This window comes from Chlamydotis macqueenii, chromosome W (genome assembly GCF_036417535.1).
Source record: "Chlamydotis macqueenii isolate bChlMac1 chromosome W, bChlMac1.mat, whole genome shotgun sequence".
In the NCBI taxonomy this organism is placed as follows: domain Eukaryota; kingdom Metazoa; phylum Chordata; class Aves; order Otidiformes; family Otididae; genus Chlamydotis; species Chlamydotis macqueenii.
In genome coordinates this window covers 43,330,321-43,345,799 of record NC_141592.1, presented here as the reverse complement: position 1 = coordinate 43,345,799, position 15,479 = coordinate 43,330,321, and the positions used below count along the sequence as shown (strand labels likewise).

The 15,479-nt window shown below is 41.7% G+C and overlaps 2 protein-coding genes across 2 annotated transcripts in view; one reads left to right on the top strand and one right to left on the bottom strand.

The window, feature by feature from the left end:
- Positions 1 to 15,479, top strand: part of LOC147596714 (ATP-dependent chromatin remodeler CHD1-like) — an 84,535-nt gene that overhangs the window by 16,839 nt on the left and 52,217 nt on the right. Inside the window, exons 3-6 of the mRNA XM_086769619.1 lie at positions 300 to 401; positions 1,746 to 1,813; positions 4,027 to 4,170; positions 4,465 to 4,718. Coding sequence (XP_086625745.1) covers positions 300 to 401; positions 1,746 to 1,813; positions 4,027 to 4,170; positions 4,465 to 4,718 — 568 coding nt within the window. The remainder of the gene's footprint in view (positions 1 to 299; positions 402 to 1,745; positions 1,814 to 4,026; positions 4,171 to 4,464; positions 4,719 to 15,479) is intronic.
- Positions 13,358 to 14,983, bottom strand: LOC147596716 (uncharacterized). Its single transcript, XM_086769433.1, is given in 3 exon segments — positions 13,358 to 13,750; positions 13,753 to 14,041; positions 14,043 to 14,983. Coding segments are annotated over 3 exon segments (1,623 nt in total).

Below are 15,479 nucleotides of genomic sequence, written 5' to 3'. Positions count from 1 at the left end.
ATTTACTTTAAATAAAAATTATCTTAACAATACAGAGGCCTGCACAACTATTTTTATACTTACTGTAAAAATTGTGCCGGCAATTCTCATATAATGTTCCTTTCTGCAGAAGTCTCACTACTTTAAAATGCTATCCAATATTATTAATGCATGCAGTATTTTATAGCGAGGCTTTTATTATTAATAAAATTAAGATCTACCTTAATAGTGATGCTACTTATCCTAAGAAATGTAAGTATGTGGTAAACTTTAAAGTTTCAATAGGTTTAAATGACTCTTGTATCTGAATTCCAATTCAGTTTTGGAAGTCCAGTCCAAGTATACTTGCTGTGCAGAGATCAGCAGTGCTCAAGAAGCAACAACAGCAGAAGGCAGCCTCATCAGACAGTGGTTCAGAAGAGGTGAATAACATATAAGTTAGTAAATAAAATGTAAACATACATACATACATATCTCATTACCCCATATGTTAGAATAAAATTATGTAGAGCCAAGTTCTGTTATCTTAAGTGTGTGTGATTAAAAAGACTGTTTTTAGTCTATAAACGTAATGTTCAAATAACTGACATGTTTATAAGGAAACATAGGGGAGCAAAAAAATATTTAGTTGCATGTTTTCAGGTGAGTTGTGCCAAAATTATAGCAGTTTAGATTGATATTTTTAGCTAGATATTCTGTGATGTATGGACAAAATGTTCAAGTCACGTAGTATTAACTTTCACTGTATTTCTGCCTTCTGAGTTCCATGAAGATAGATAAAAATACTAAAAGACTTTTCCACTATTGTTTATATAAAGGTAGCTGCTACAGTTTTCAAAAACACTATATGGAGCAGAAAGCTAGATTTTTGCAACTCTTGTAACAGTTATAAAAGAATTCTTGTATTTTGAGAACCATACTTCAATTTTAGAGATTTTCAAAAACTAAACCACAGGCTAAACAAAAGTTGATTTTGTGCAGTAGGAATATCTTTTAAGGACACTAGCGACTGTGAATTAGAATTTATTTATAAGCAGACTTTCATATTTCCTTCATTATATAAAAAAAAAAAGTAAGAATTGTGATCACGAGTCTTTAATCATTACTCTGAGTGTCTTTTTTAGTCAGATTTAGCTGCTCATCATTTAAACAAAGGAGTTAGTCATATATGATGAAAATATTAATTCATAGCTGTTGCTAAGTACTCTTTTCCTGAAGACTCTTTTTCAGGATAAAAATTATCTAAATTTAATCTCTATGAGATTGGTTTTAGGAAAATAATTTTAAGAAGATTCATCGATTTATTTATAATATTTTTTTTTAGGAGTAGAGAGAGAAAAAACATACATGCTATTCTCAAAATTTTCTTAGTGGTGTTTGAATGTGAGAGGATATGAAAGGTGAGAGAGAGCTCTCAAAAGGCAGGAGATTTTATTAGGCTTTTGATAGAACCTTCATCTTGAATTATTAACTTGTAGCAGTCTAAACTATGACTATGTAGGCACAATTATTATATTTTAAGACAGGTTTTTTGTAGTGTTTTCTAGAGTTTTGCTGACATGGTATATTCATAGATGGAGAAATACGAAATTAATAGCAATCCTGATCTTGTTCAGTATGAGTGGGTTCACTGAGGGGGATGAAGAGGATAAGAGATGAAGAATATAATTTCAGTTTGAAAGTGAGAGCTGAATTATCTTTTTAATAGTAAAAATACTTCATTCTTTTTGTGGTAATGAATCATATATACTTTTCTTCATCTGCAGGATTCATCGAACAGTGAAGATGCTGCAGATGACTCTTCCAGTGAAACTAATAAGAAAAAACATAGAGAGTAAGATGTTTTTCATAAATAATATAATTTTTTGTTATAGCGACATAATGCTTATAATTACCCAGGCTTCACTTCTCTGCACTTGCAATACATAATCTTGTGCTTCCCAATTTTGAGCATGATTTTGGAATATTTTAACATAAATACTCTCAAAGGAACATATATGCCACTATTCATTTCTGAGCAAAAGAGACTGTATTACCTACAGTGTATTGAAAAACATTCATCAGCACTTTTTATTTTTGAAGTAGTCTTATTTGTGACATATTTTGGAGCTGAAGGTCCTCCCTGAAAATTATTGAAGAAATAGGAAACTACTTAAGTAGGTTGTCTCAGATAAAATTTAAGTTGGAATCCCGTAGTTCATGCCAAATTTTTAAACACTTTAGAGGCAAAACCCCCCAAAATTATTACAGGTTTGACAGTAATAAACTGTCTTGGCTAGTTAATAAAGCCAAATTGAAATTGAGCTGGTTTTAAGCTGTAGATCAAAAAGCTTGTGAAAAAGGTTATACCTTCTCATTGGTAGTGACCTGTGTGGGGAGGGGGAGGTGTTTTTGTTTGTGTTTTGTTTTGGGTTTTCTGATTTGTGCTGTTTTGTGGGGTTTTTTTATGAATGATGTCTAGAAATTCACTCATTCTCTCATTCCTCTTCTCCAGTTAATTGAATAATCTCAATATTCAGGGTTGCAAATATAATATCTTCAAGAAGGGGAGGGGTTGCAAAAAAGCTTGCTATGCAAAATAGTACTTCTCTAGTGATGAATTGTTATTCACAGTCTTCTGTTACTTAAGAATGTGATTACACCTAATAACATAATCTGTTACAGGAAAGATATTTAAGTTTAGAAACAAGTAACCAAATAACATAATATATCCAGTGCTTCAGTTTTGATTTATACCTGTTTTGAATAAGTATGTTTGCAGTTGTTTTCTGACATGCAGATCAGATTTTTCTGTATATAACTTAGTACAGGATCCAAGCCCTAGAGTATGGTGTTTTATATGTTGTCTATATCTCCAAATAAATACAGGTTGTGGATTTACATAGGGTGGGGGAGTTGGTTGGTTTGGGGTGGGATTTTTTTGTTTTTATTTTGGAGGGGGTGTTGTTTGGGTGTTTTTTAATTTACTGCTTGCAGAAAAAAAATCTTTTAAGGAGACAGATGATTCTATAGTATTTCCAAGACACACAGATGTATTGACCACAATGAAAACGTAACTTCTAGGACCAATGCATATTTAAGTGAAAGAAGTGTCAAAGCACTGATTCTTAAGCTTCCTGATCTGAAATTTAATGAAAAGGTCTTTGAGTAATATTCCACCTTTGAAGGCCATTAGTACTGTTTGAGCATCTTGGCCAAAGACCCCTAAACCTGATAATAGATGGTAGTATAAAGATTTAGCAACCTTTCAAGAATGCATGCCAGACTTTTCTCCCCCCCTCAAGCTATTAAGATTAAATTTCTCTGTACAAACAGAGTCTGGGGTAAGATACTGTTGATCAGTGGGTACATCTTTCCTGTTGCAAAGTAGAAGATCTCAGCTAAGCAGGAGCACAGAGATACTGCCACTGGGAGTCACAAGTGGCTTACTCATAGTATCTTGCATGGGTATGAAGCACTGATTTGGAAGTTCAGTGGGGGCTTTTGGGAGCCAGTGCCTCTCAGATTGCCATAGTTCAAGTCTTTCTGTGTGTTTCTCCAATCTGATTCTACATTATTTTTTATTCCTGTGCTGAAGTTGCTAATTATTCATGAGGCACAGGGAACATAGCTATTAGAGAATTATGGATTCTGCAAAATATAATGGTATGGGGTTTTATTACTTGAGCAAGGTAAGTTCCAGTAAATATGTATCTTTACAGCTAAAGTCTTAAGGACTTCAGGTTTACTGATGTCAAATTAACTCAATTATTAAAGCTGTAATTTGTACAGAAATCCAGATTTTTGTTTGATTTGATTTTTACATCTACTTTTTGATAACAGAAAACTTTCAATTCCTTTTGAAGCCATTGGGCATTTTTACCTGTTATCCATTCACGATAAGTTTCTGTCCTTCCAGCTGAAATTACTATTATAACATTTTTATTTCTGTGAAGAATGTTGACATTAAAGCAACAAATCTGTAGTGAATACCTGATTTAAAAACAAAACAAACAAAAACTCCAAAAAACTAATGTGAATTACTCTTTTGTCTCTCAATATATACAGTGAAGACTGGCAAATGTCTGGGTCAGGATCAGTATCAAGAACTGGTTCTGAATCAGAGGAAGATAGAGAGAAAAGCAGTTGTGAAGACAGTGAATCTGACTATGAGCCAAAAAACCAGGTCAGAAGCCGGAAACCTCCAAGCAGGTAAGAAGTCTGGCATTTTAGATACTCTGGTACTATTTCTAATTCGTAATCAAGTATTGTACTAATATACAGGCAAATTAAAACATTAATATTTATTACAGAACTTGAAGACTTTTTTTACACTACAAAAGATGATCATACTGGTGGTTTGTGTTGAATACTTCTTTCCTGTCTGTTCTAACTGAAAGTGGTGTCATGAAGTCATGAAATATATGTATTCAGAAACTAATACAGAAGGCTTGTAGTTGTCCATGTTGAAACCTTATTGTTGTGTTGTATCTTATTGTCTTCAAGAATTGAGCCAAAAAGTGGCAAAAAGATTGCAGGACAGAAAAAGAGACAGCTTGATTCATCGGATGATGATGACTATGACAAGAGAGGATCTCGTCGCCAGGCAACAGTCAATGTTAGTTACAAAGAAGCTGAAGAAACCAAGACAGATTCTGATGACTTGTTGGAAGTTTGCGGAGAAGATGTCCCGCAGCCTGAAGAAGATGAATTTGAAACTATAGAGAAGTTTATGGATAGTCGAATTGGCCGAAAAGGAGGTATTTTTTTATCAGTGTTCTTAAGATGCTGCAGTGCATTGTGGTGCAATGTAAACAGCAGTTGTTCTCAGCTGTAGGTAACCAGTGATGTTTGTAAAAAATACATTTTAAAAGACCAGAAAGTAATCTTATTTTGTTTTTCATACTCATAAGGATATTTCTCTTGTAAGCCTTATAAAATAAAACATAGAAGAACTTAATCATAGAATCATTACAGTTGGAAAAGACCTCTAAGATCATCAAGTCCAACCATGTTACCATTAGTTACCATTAAGTAACTAATTAATGCAAAAAGAAAAAATGAAGTGGAATATAGCTCCATATTGCATAAATGCATACCATACTGTTACACCACTATTTGTACAGTTTATTGATACCTGATAGGTATAAACTGTATACAGGAGGGTGGAGAACAAGTGGACTGGATAGGACAGCTAACCAGTAGCCTGAATGCTGAAGGATGATGTTGGGAAGGCTGAACCATTGAGATTGTGATTTCAGTTATTCCTGTACAAATAGTCCCAATACAATGCAATGGATGGTGGAATTTAAAATTTCAGTGGTGTGCTTGCATGTGTGCTTCTAAAAGTAATTTTATGAATGATGGTAGGGGTGTCATATTTCCAGCAGCTGACGGGATGCAGTGTCCTGCTTATGTGGGTTGTTGGGGTTTTTTTGCCTACAAATTAGAGGTCTGATTATAGAAAACTTGGGCATACTCACACTTCAGAACTGCCTTTCTCCAGTAGTTATACCTGATTTCTAGAGTTTCTGGCCTGTCTCAGAGCTTGCACTCTCTTTCCTCTTAACTTTGTTTTCCCATATTGTCCTAAATTCCAGTGTATTCTTAATCTAGCCCCTTACTCCAATGCATGGTGTCACTGCTGTGTTAAAAGCCTTTTGGACTAGGCTTCTTATATTCTGCATGCCCAGATATTACTGCTCGTGCTGTCCTTTGCTGTTGCCATGCTCTGTTGCTATATCTGTCCCCTGCATCTGGTCGGGTCCACTTCCTTATTTAGCTCTCCTCACAGAAATGAGCCTCTTTCCTGCTGCTAGTGTGCTTCAGCTGTAATACTGACCGTATTTAATTAAAAATTACCCTACATAAGATTCAAAAGACAAGGGGGGAAAAAAAAGTAGTAAGACGAATCTAGGAAGGAATAGATCAAGAGCAGTCCATCCCAACGAGCAGGAAGTCAGGCAGAAATGCCAGTAGGCCTGCATGGATAAACAAAGAGCTCATGGCAAAACTCAAACACAAAAAGGAGGTATACAGAAGAAGGAAGCAGGGACTGGTAACCTGGGAGGAACACAGGGACACTCTCCAAGCATGCAGAGATGCAGCTAGGAAAGCCAAAGCCCACTTGGAATTGAATCTGGTAAAGGTTGTAAAAGGCAACAAGAAGGGCCTCTATAAGTATACAGGTGACAAAAGGAAGGCTAGGCAAAATGTGAGCATGCTGCTGAAGGGGTAAAACAGGACATGGAAAAAGCTGAGGTACTGAATGTCACCTTCACCTCAGTCTTTATTAGCAAGACCAGTCTTCAGGAATCCCAGCTCCCAGAAACCAGAGGGGAAAGTCTGGAGCAAGGAAGATGTACCATTGGTGGAAGAGGATCAGGTCAGGGAATACTTACACTGTGGTAAGGAATTGTAGCTGTCTTCTATTCCCTGTAACTGACTGTGAAGAAGCATTTTTGAAGCATATGGGGAAAAAACGGCCAATTTGCCATGCTCCTGTGTTCCTTTCCACTGTTTCTTCATCTGGCTAGTAGATGACCAGAAATCTTTCCATTGCTGCAGGTGCTGAGCCTGAAGTTCTGTTTGTCCACAAGTAGAAGCGGATCCCTTATATTTTCATAGTTTAATAACTTGTTGCACTGTTTGTACTTTCCTTGGCCATGTTAGCAACCTCTGAAGCTATAAATCTGTGCTAGTGCCAAGCATGGTGAAGGTTGTAGACTGACATAAACACTATAATCTAATCTTGCTGCTTGATGTTAGAATTTCTGTGTGATAATTACAGTGGAGTCTACTCCTCAGTTTTTTATTTACTTGAAATCACTGTTCTGGAATGTTTTCAGTGGTTCTAGGTGAAATATCACAGATAAACATTATCTGGATAGCAAGTAAGTATAAGCATAAAAACTTTATAGCAATGCTCTGAGGAACTAACTCTTAAATTTAAGAAAAGCATTTTTGTGTAGTATTCTTGAAAGCATTCTGTTGCAAACTTGAATAGGAGTAAATACATATTAGTTAGCTAGCATTAAGAAAGCTTAATGAGCAAGGAAGGGCAGTTATAGCTGAACTCTGCAACACAAGCTCCAGGTAGAACAGGGAACGCAGAAGTTAAGTATTGGTGCTAATTGAATAGCAATCTGATTTCCCATCTCTTCGTTCTTCCTATGTTTCCTGTAGAACAAGACATGGAGCACTTGAGCAGACCTTACTTCTCTGTAGGTAAAAAAAGGTGTGCTCAGTAAAGCTTATTGGGAAAGTAGCTGGCTAGGGTGCATTGTGTACTTCCTTTTTCCAGTAAGCAGCTTCTTGCACCAAGGTCCCTTACCATTGTTTATGTTCTTGAAAGCTGATGTTAACACAAGACTAATTTCTGTTGATTTTATTTGCTTTGTTCATTTAATAGTCTGTGGACCACAAAAGATAGTTAAGTAAAGCCAATTGTTTGTCAGTGGGCTTAAATTTGCTGTATAAACTCATACCTTCCACAGAAGATTAAAAAGAGAAATTGAAAACCACTATTCTAAGTTCCCACTTTCAAGAAATCTAAGTGGGAGTTAAAACAAATAATTACAGAAGTATTTTCAACTATTGGTTTCTTTTTGGTAGAAGTAAGTAATACAAATGGGGGGGAGAGGTGTGTACGTACAGAGGGAGTTGTATTGGGTTTATGCAGCAAGGCTTTGGTAGTGAGGAGACTGCAGGGGTGGCCTCTGTCAGAAGAGACCGGGGTTCCTCCTGTGCTGGACAAAGCCAGTTCTAACTGGCCCCAAAATGGACCTGCCACTGGCCAAACATGAGCCAATCAGTGAAGCTGGTAGCATCTCTGTGATAACATTTAAGAAAGGGTAAAATGCTGTGCAGCAGAGCATGTGTGTGAGAGAGAGAGAGGAATGAGGGGGAAAAATTAAAGCAAAACAGCTCTGCAGACACCAAGGTCAGTGAAGAAGGAGGGAGAGGAGGTGCTCCAGGCATCAAAGCAAAGATTCCCCTGCAGCCTGTGGAGAAGACCACTCCAGAACAGATATCCACTCTGCAGCCCTTGGAGGGCCCTATGCCAGAGTGGGTGGATGTGCCCTGAAGGAAGCTGTAGCCTGTAGAGAACACATGCTGGAGCAGGCTCCTGGCAGGAACTACAGCCTGTGGAAAGGAGCCCATGTAGGAATGGGTTTTCTGTCGGGAAGTGCAGCCTCTGGGGGACCCACGTTGAAGCAATCCATTCCTGAAGGACTGTACCCCATGGAGAGGACCCATGCTGGAGCAGTTCTTGAAGGATGATCCTGTGGGAGAGACCCCATATTGAAGCAGGGAAAAATGAAAGAATGAAGGAGCAGCAGATGAGCTGTTATGAACTGACTGCAACTCCCAATTCCACATTCTCACCTACCCCTCTCTGAGCAACCTGATCTGGTTGGAGATGTCCCTGCTCCTTGCAGGGGGGTTGGACTAGATGGCCTTTGAAGGTCCCTTCCAACCCAAACTATTCTATGATAAGTTGGGAATGAAGGAGTGAAAGTGAGTGGAGGAAGAAGGGGGTTGGGGGAAGGAAGATGTTTTAGTTTCCTCTTTGAGTCACACCAAGTGTCATGGCTTAACCCCACTCACCAGCTAAAATAGCACACAGCTGCTCACTTCCCCCCTCCCCCCTAGTGGGATGGGGAGGAAAAACAGAATAAAAAAAGCAAAACTTGTAGGTTGGGATAAAACCAGTTTAACAGAACAGCAAAGGAAGAGAAAACAGAGAGGAGTAACAATAACAATACACTAAACATGTGATTCACAGTACAATAGTTGACAGTGGATCCTGGCAACCAGCTCCCTCATGAGTAGCTAAAAACCTCCACTGCCCCATCCCCACTTATACCCTGAGCATGATGGCCCATGGGATGGAACAGCCCTTGGGCCAATTTGGGGAAACTCTCCCAGCTGTTGGCTAATTAGGAAACCGTCCCAGCTGTGTTCCCCAGCCACAGGGGCCACCAGCTCCAGCTCCTCTCCCAGCTCAGGTGAAAATTAACTCTGTCCTAGCCAGAACCAGGACAGTATCCACCCCTTATTCCATACCATCTACATCATACCCAGATCCTACACCTTCCAATTAAACATCACCTTTTTTTTCTGTCTTTGATATACATATATATATATATACACACATACACACAGATACAATTCCCTCAGTCTATGGGCCATCCCTCCAAAATGTCTGGTGAGTTCATTTAGTCCATGACTTTGGGCTCCATCTGTCCGGACAGTCTCACAGGACAGGACATATGACACAGTGTTTGCTCAGTTGGTGTATCTGGTGCGACTGGTTTAAGTTCATGTTCTGCAGGTTGAGGATGTCGATACTGAGTTGCTGGGCGACAGTTGCTAAAGCCAGTCCTGGTTCTGTCACTGCTGCATTTTGCTCGGTTTTATCAAAGTTCATTCTTTGTTGATCTAGGTGATTCTTACTATAATACTTTTGATATGACATATAACAGCTAGAGAAGTAATGGCATACAGTACTATATAGTAGTTAACACCATACAGTTCAATTTGCTATTTTCACCTCAAATCAGATCTCCTTGAGGTACACATCTGTCGTAGTTCAGCCCCGATTGGGACCAGACTACACAGTCTCTCTCTCACTCCCCCCACCCTCCGAGAGAATAGGGAGAGATAATATAAGAAAAACGGCTCGAGGTTGGAGAAAATGACAGGGAGAAAATCCTTAAAGTCACCATTTCAGGCAAAACAGACTCAACTTGGGGAAAACTATTCATTTATTACTAAAACTAGCAGGATAATGAGACAGAGAACAAGATAACCTCCCCTCCCTCTTCCCGGGCTTAACATTATCTCTGCCTTCCCCCCCCCAGTGACACGGGGGGGAAGAGGGAATGGGGGTTATGGTCAGTCCATCACATGTTGTTTTACACCACTGCTTCATAGTCAGGGGAAGAACTCCTCACATTCCTCCCCTGCTCCGTTGTGGGGTCCCACCCCTATGCCACAGTCCTTTGTGGAACTGCTCTGGCGTGGGTCATCTCTTCCACGGGGTGCAGTCCCTCCAGAACGGCTGCCCCAGTGGGCCCTCCACAGGCCACAGCCGCCTTCAGGCATCCACCTCCCCCGGTGTGGGGTCCTTCACGGGCTGCAGGTGGATCTCTGCTCCTCCGTGGGCCTCCATGGGCTGCAGGGGGACAACCTGTGACCACCATGGTCATCACCACAGGCTGCAGGGGAATCTTGGCCAGGAGCAGCATTACTCCTCCCCCTCCTTCTGAACTGCCCTTGGCATCTGCAGCCGTTCCTCTCACAAGAAAAGTTCTTCACAACAGGCTGGCAGACGCCTCTCAGAATCTCTTCACATCCATCTCATCTCCTCTCCACTTCTTGCAGCCAGGTCGGGCCGAGTCGGGCCCAGTTGGCCTGCTGGCAAGAGGCCAAAGGGTGGGGCCTGCAAGGCCCACGAGGCCTGTGCCTCCCCCTCTCTGCCCCCGTTCAGCTTCTTCACATCTTCTCTTTTCTCTCTGTTGTTTTTTTTGTTTGTTTTGTTTTGTTTTGTTTTGTTTTCCCCTTCTTAAATACGTTATTGCAGAGGCGTTATCAGGGAACATTCTGCTACCAATCGGCTCGGCCCTGGCCAGCAGCGGGTCCGCCCTAGGCCCGTCCGAGTCCACTGGACAAAGGGGAGCAACTTCTTCCTACAGAAGCTACCACCTTAGGCCCCCTCTCACTAAACAAAACCACAACACCCCTCTATAGCTTGATGGCATTAGGGTAGATACACTGTGCACCAGTGTCTGCTAGAGCCTTCTACTCTCGTGGGTCTGACGTGCCAGGCCATCGTATCCACACAGTCCAGTCAACTGTTGTCCCTCTCCTCTGCCTGGCTGGAGGCAGGGCCCCTCTAGTCCTGTCCATAGTATTTGCTTCTCACTTCTTGTGAATATAAATCAAAAGTCCCTTCGAGAGGATCAGAAGTAAGGCCAACCCTTTACCCTGTCTGGGGAACTGTCCATTGGAGACTGGAGCAGCAATTTTCCTGGGAGAACCTCCATTTGCAATTGTTTTACCTTGCAACTCACATACGTGTGCCTCTAGGGCCGAGGTAGGCTTTCCATCCCACTTCCTCATGTCCTCTCCTTGGTCATGCAAGGTAAACCACAGGTCACCTCGTTGCATGTACCGTCTCTCTTGAGCAGGGAAACGTTTACTCCTAATGGCTGAAATATTGGCCCATACTGGTGGGGAATGGGACATATCCTCTTTGAATTGCTGGAACTCCTGGGACAGTTTCTCCACAGCCGAGACGCAGGCCTGTAGGGAGGATGACAGACTTTCTTCATACTGTCAGAGTTGGCCAGCCAGTTCATCCACTGTTTGTTCCTCTCCGTCTTTCCAGGTCATTTCTGACAATGAGTTGGCATCTGACGATGGTGCGCTTCAAACAAACTTCCGCCACATTTGTCGTGTGCACTTGACTCCATCTGGATGCTGAGATAACTGCTCATTGTCCAGATCATCATCTATGACCTCCAGCACAACTAACTCCCTCGAGTACTGGATGCCCCTCTCCATGGTGGCCCACTTGCCTGGGTGACATATTACATCCTCCTTGAAAGGACACCTTTCCTTCACACCTGACAGGAGTTGCCTCCAGAGGCTGAGGGCTGGTGTCCCTTTTCCCATTGCTTTGTCAATGCCCCCTTCTCTAGAAAGGGATCCCAGCTGCCTGGCTTCTCTGCCCTCTAATTCCAGGCTACTGGCCCCATTATCCCAGCACCGCAGCAGCCAGCTGACAATGTGCTCACCCAGACAACGGCTGAAATCTTTTTGCATGTCTCACAGCGAATTTCTTCGCATGTCTCACTCAGGGACAGAGATCAGGTGGTTACTGTCTCATTTATGAGTTCTTCCTCTGAGGAAGAGGAGGGGCCCTCCTGCCGAGTTCTTCCTGGGGGGGAATTGGGAAATTCTTCCTCTTCCTCCTCCTGTCTTCGTGATGGCCCTGCTTCAGAATAGTCTGCCTCCTCGCTGACAGGGCAGTATGCTGCTTCCTCCTGCTCCCTCCTTGGAAAAGTTCCTCCGTCCCTTATTAAGCGAGCTGACTTCCACTTCCAAGTTTTCTTCTTGTGTACAGGGGCAACTGATACCAGCATGAGTTGCAGTGCCTGTTGCCAAGGTTGAAGTAGCCACAGTGCCTATTGGTCTGTTTGCCCTCTCTTTCCCTTGAGGGGGCTGTGTAACATTGAGCAGTTTGGTAGATACTGGCCAGGGCCCAGCACAGTGCAGTAAGTTGTGCCTCTTCGGAACAGCCACAGCATTTTCCCTTCAAATATTCTGTCACTTCATCAGGGTACTGTAGTTGTTCAGGACTAAAATTCCAAACCACAGGAGGTGAGAAGTTTTCTAGGGTACCTGCCTGTCACGGCCCACTCGGGACTCGTGATGGTTCTTTTAATGCGATCTTGAAGTGCAAAATTACGGCGAACACGCCAAAGGGGTTGGTTTCAATCAAACAGCACAAACTTTATTATTTTGCCCGTAAGGCGGCGCGCGATAGGTGAAAGGGAGTGAAAAGGAAAAGTAAAGATAGGGAAGGGAAAAAAGAAGATAATAGCTACCACCGCGGGTCCAAGGCGCCCCTATGGTCCCAGGTCCAGGCAGCGTCCCGCTGGTCCTCACGATCGATGTCGATGTCGATCCTTGGTGGGGAGAGCTCTTCGGGGGTCTCGTTGTTAGGGGTCGACCTTTTATGCCAAGTGGCAAACCTTGCTCCTCCTTACTTTGGGGATCTCCGCCTGCTCTCGGCCCTTAGGATAGAAGTGTGGTTTTTGTACATTATAATGAGCAAAGTTCCATTAAAGGGCACTTTCTCACCGTTGTTTTTGAGACAGCAGTTGTGATTCATCCTCCTCGATAGCAGCTGCACGGTTATCTCTGCCAGTTTTGACAACAGGGATGAGCCGTGGCACCTCCGTGGCACTCTGTCCGCCGTTTCAAGGATGTTGTACATTTTGTTGTTAGGCCAGAGTCGGCCTTGTCCATAACAGTTCCGTTCTGTTCCCGGGAGGAAAAAAAAAACAACTGCATCTCAGGCAGGCTGCTCACAGCAACTCATGTCAAGTTGTGAGCCTGACTTTTAGGCCAGATCAAGTCCATAGTCCACCTGGAAGTCCTCGATGACAAGGTTGAGACAATACTGATTTTCTGACCGACCCTTACACCACCCCGTGGCTCAACATTGTCGTCAGGACCGCATGGTGGTAGCATAACCCTCAAAGGGAGACAGGAAAGAAGAGAGAAAGAGAAAAGTAACAGCAGCATAATTACTGTACAATTTGCAAAAAGTTAAGGTGTTTTTCTAACATACACTAAAAATCTTCTAATTCTATATCATTTTTCTCTAGGCAATCTGCCTTGCACTAGCAGATTTTGGAATATCTATGTAGGTTGGAACATTTAGCAGACTGTGTGCATTAAGTACAGAAGTCAAATGTGTCAACTGATTCATCATTTTCCAAATTTTGACATACAGTATTGCTGATAAAACAAAACTTATTAAGACCAGTATTAAGAGAACAATAATGGGGTGACACAATTTGTTCAAGATGCCTGTTGCAGTAGGTGGCCACCCAAAAACTGTGTCCCACCATCTATGTTCTGAATCTTTTTCTACCCTTTCCAAAACACGGTGTATTTCATCCACATCATGATGAACTGTTACTAAGGTTTTTTGTCCATTTTCCCTGATCTCTCCCAGGATCTTGATCAAATCCTGGTGTTGTAATATTTTTTTTTTACCAAAGTGAGATTCATTCCAATTGGTTCAGGTAGCAGTTCATGAATCAGTGTGTAATTAGATTGCAAGAGTTTGTGAGAGGTCACCGGTGCTAAGTAAGAAAAGTCACATCCAGTGATTTTAGTAAAATTACAAACACAAAAATGTGAGTGGTTCCTAGTATCTACAACTACATCACTTACAGCTATGGAATTGCAAACAGTCCGTAAGCATGCACAACCTTTGCCAATATATACAAGTATTGTCTCAGGGTTTTTGTCAGGACGAATCTCGAAATGGCAAATGTTCAGTGTCAAGACAAATGTCTTGGGCTCTGATGGTATTGCTTTCACAAATGAATCCTTGTTCCCGCACAATACATGCATCAACATCAATACTTTGCCATTTATCCCCGTTTTTCCGGGCCCATACTCTATGCTCTAGAGGATAGAGTACAGTTCCGTTGTGGTTCAGTCCTAGCGCAATGATTGGGTATATTGTATCTACCGAAGCATTGTGTATGGTTAACACAAAAGCTGTGGCCACGCTGTTGATGGGGTTATAGGTAAAATTAACCAGATACCACCAGGACTGGAATTTCCTTTCAAAGTCAGTGGCACTGTCCCAAACTATTTTCCGAATTTCAGTGGGGAAAGTGCCTTCTTCACCTTCTCTTATAATTGATGCGGCTACTGATTGCATCCACAGTTGAGCTTGGATACAACTGAGAGCCAGGGAGAGGTTGTTTTGGACCACACTGAGTGCATCTATAACCAATTCACGGTCTTTTTCATTCACCTTCTCCCATTTTGGTTATATATTCGATAACATCCATTGATTAGTTCCCAAAGCCAATAGGGAAGATCGTAAAGGACGTTGCAATTTAGTCAGGTCACTAGTTGTGGTAGCCAATTTGTTCATCAATACCTCTGAATCAATACTATTTAGAACTCCCAATCCTGTTCCCAGAACACCAGTTAGGTCTCTCTTTATTCGTTTTTCGGAAGGGGTCCGTTTTTGCAGCCAGGTTGTCCATCCCTCATAAGAGGTTTTTAGGAAAGGTGAGCAAGCTGGCTGAATTTCTGAAGCATTATTTTGCATTGACAATTCAACTTGTTTGAGGGACCATGATGGATTGAATAACATCTGTTGCTGGCCCATATTTCTGATTACATATGGTCCAATCCCAAAGATTTTCGGGTTCAGTACAATAACTGGTTCAGTGGTAAGTGGTGCTGTGTTTGTTGTCATGTTGGGGCTGGGAGTAGTTGTTGTTGTTGGCTCAATAATGGCCATTTTAAATTTGAATGTGAGTGCCACGTCACCTTTCTGGATGTTCCAGAGACAGATTACAAAGACAGGTTGGGTTAGTGTAAAATTACTCCAGCATTCCAATTTTTCCTTTTCAAGGACACAGAGACTCTTTGTGAGTACAGATTCATTAGTTCTTCTTACAATAATTTGGGTTGCTTTTTCATGGATAGATCCATTGACCATTCGGCAACCTATTTGAATTTTTTCTCCAATTGTTCCCATCAAGAGGGGAGCCCTGCTGTCTCTGTCCCAGCCCCACTCATGCTCTGAGTACATTTCCATTTCATGCTTAACCACAGTGGCCAAGTTTAAGTCCAACCGTTTAAAAGGTGGTCCCATGCTTCCTGTAAACCTAAGGTAGGCGTGAGACCATGGCCATTCGGTGTTCTTTTGATTACAGGTTAGTGGTAAGATGCAGAAAAATATTGTAAGC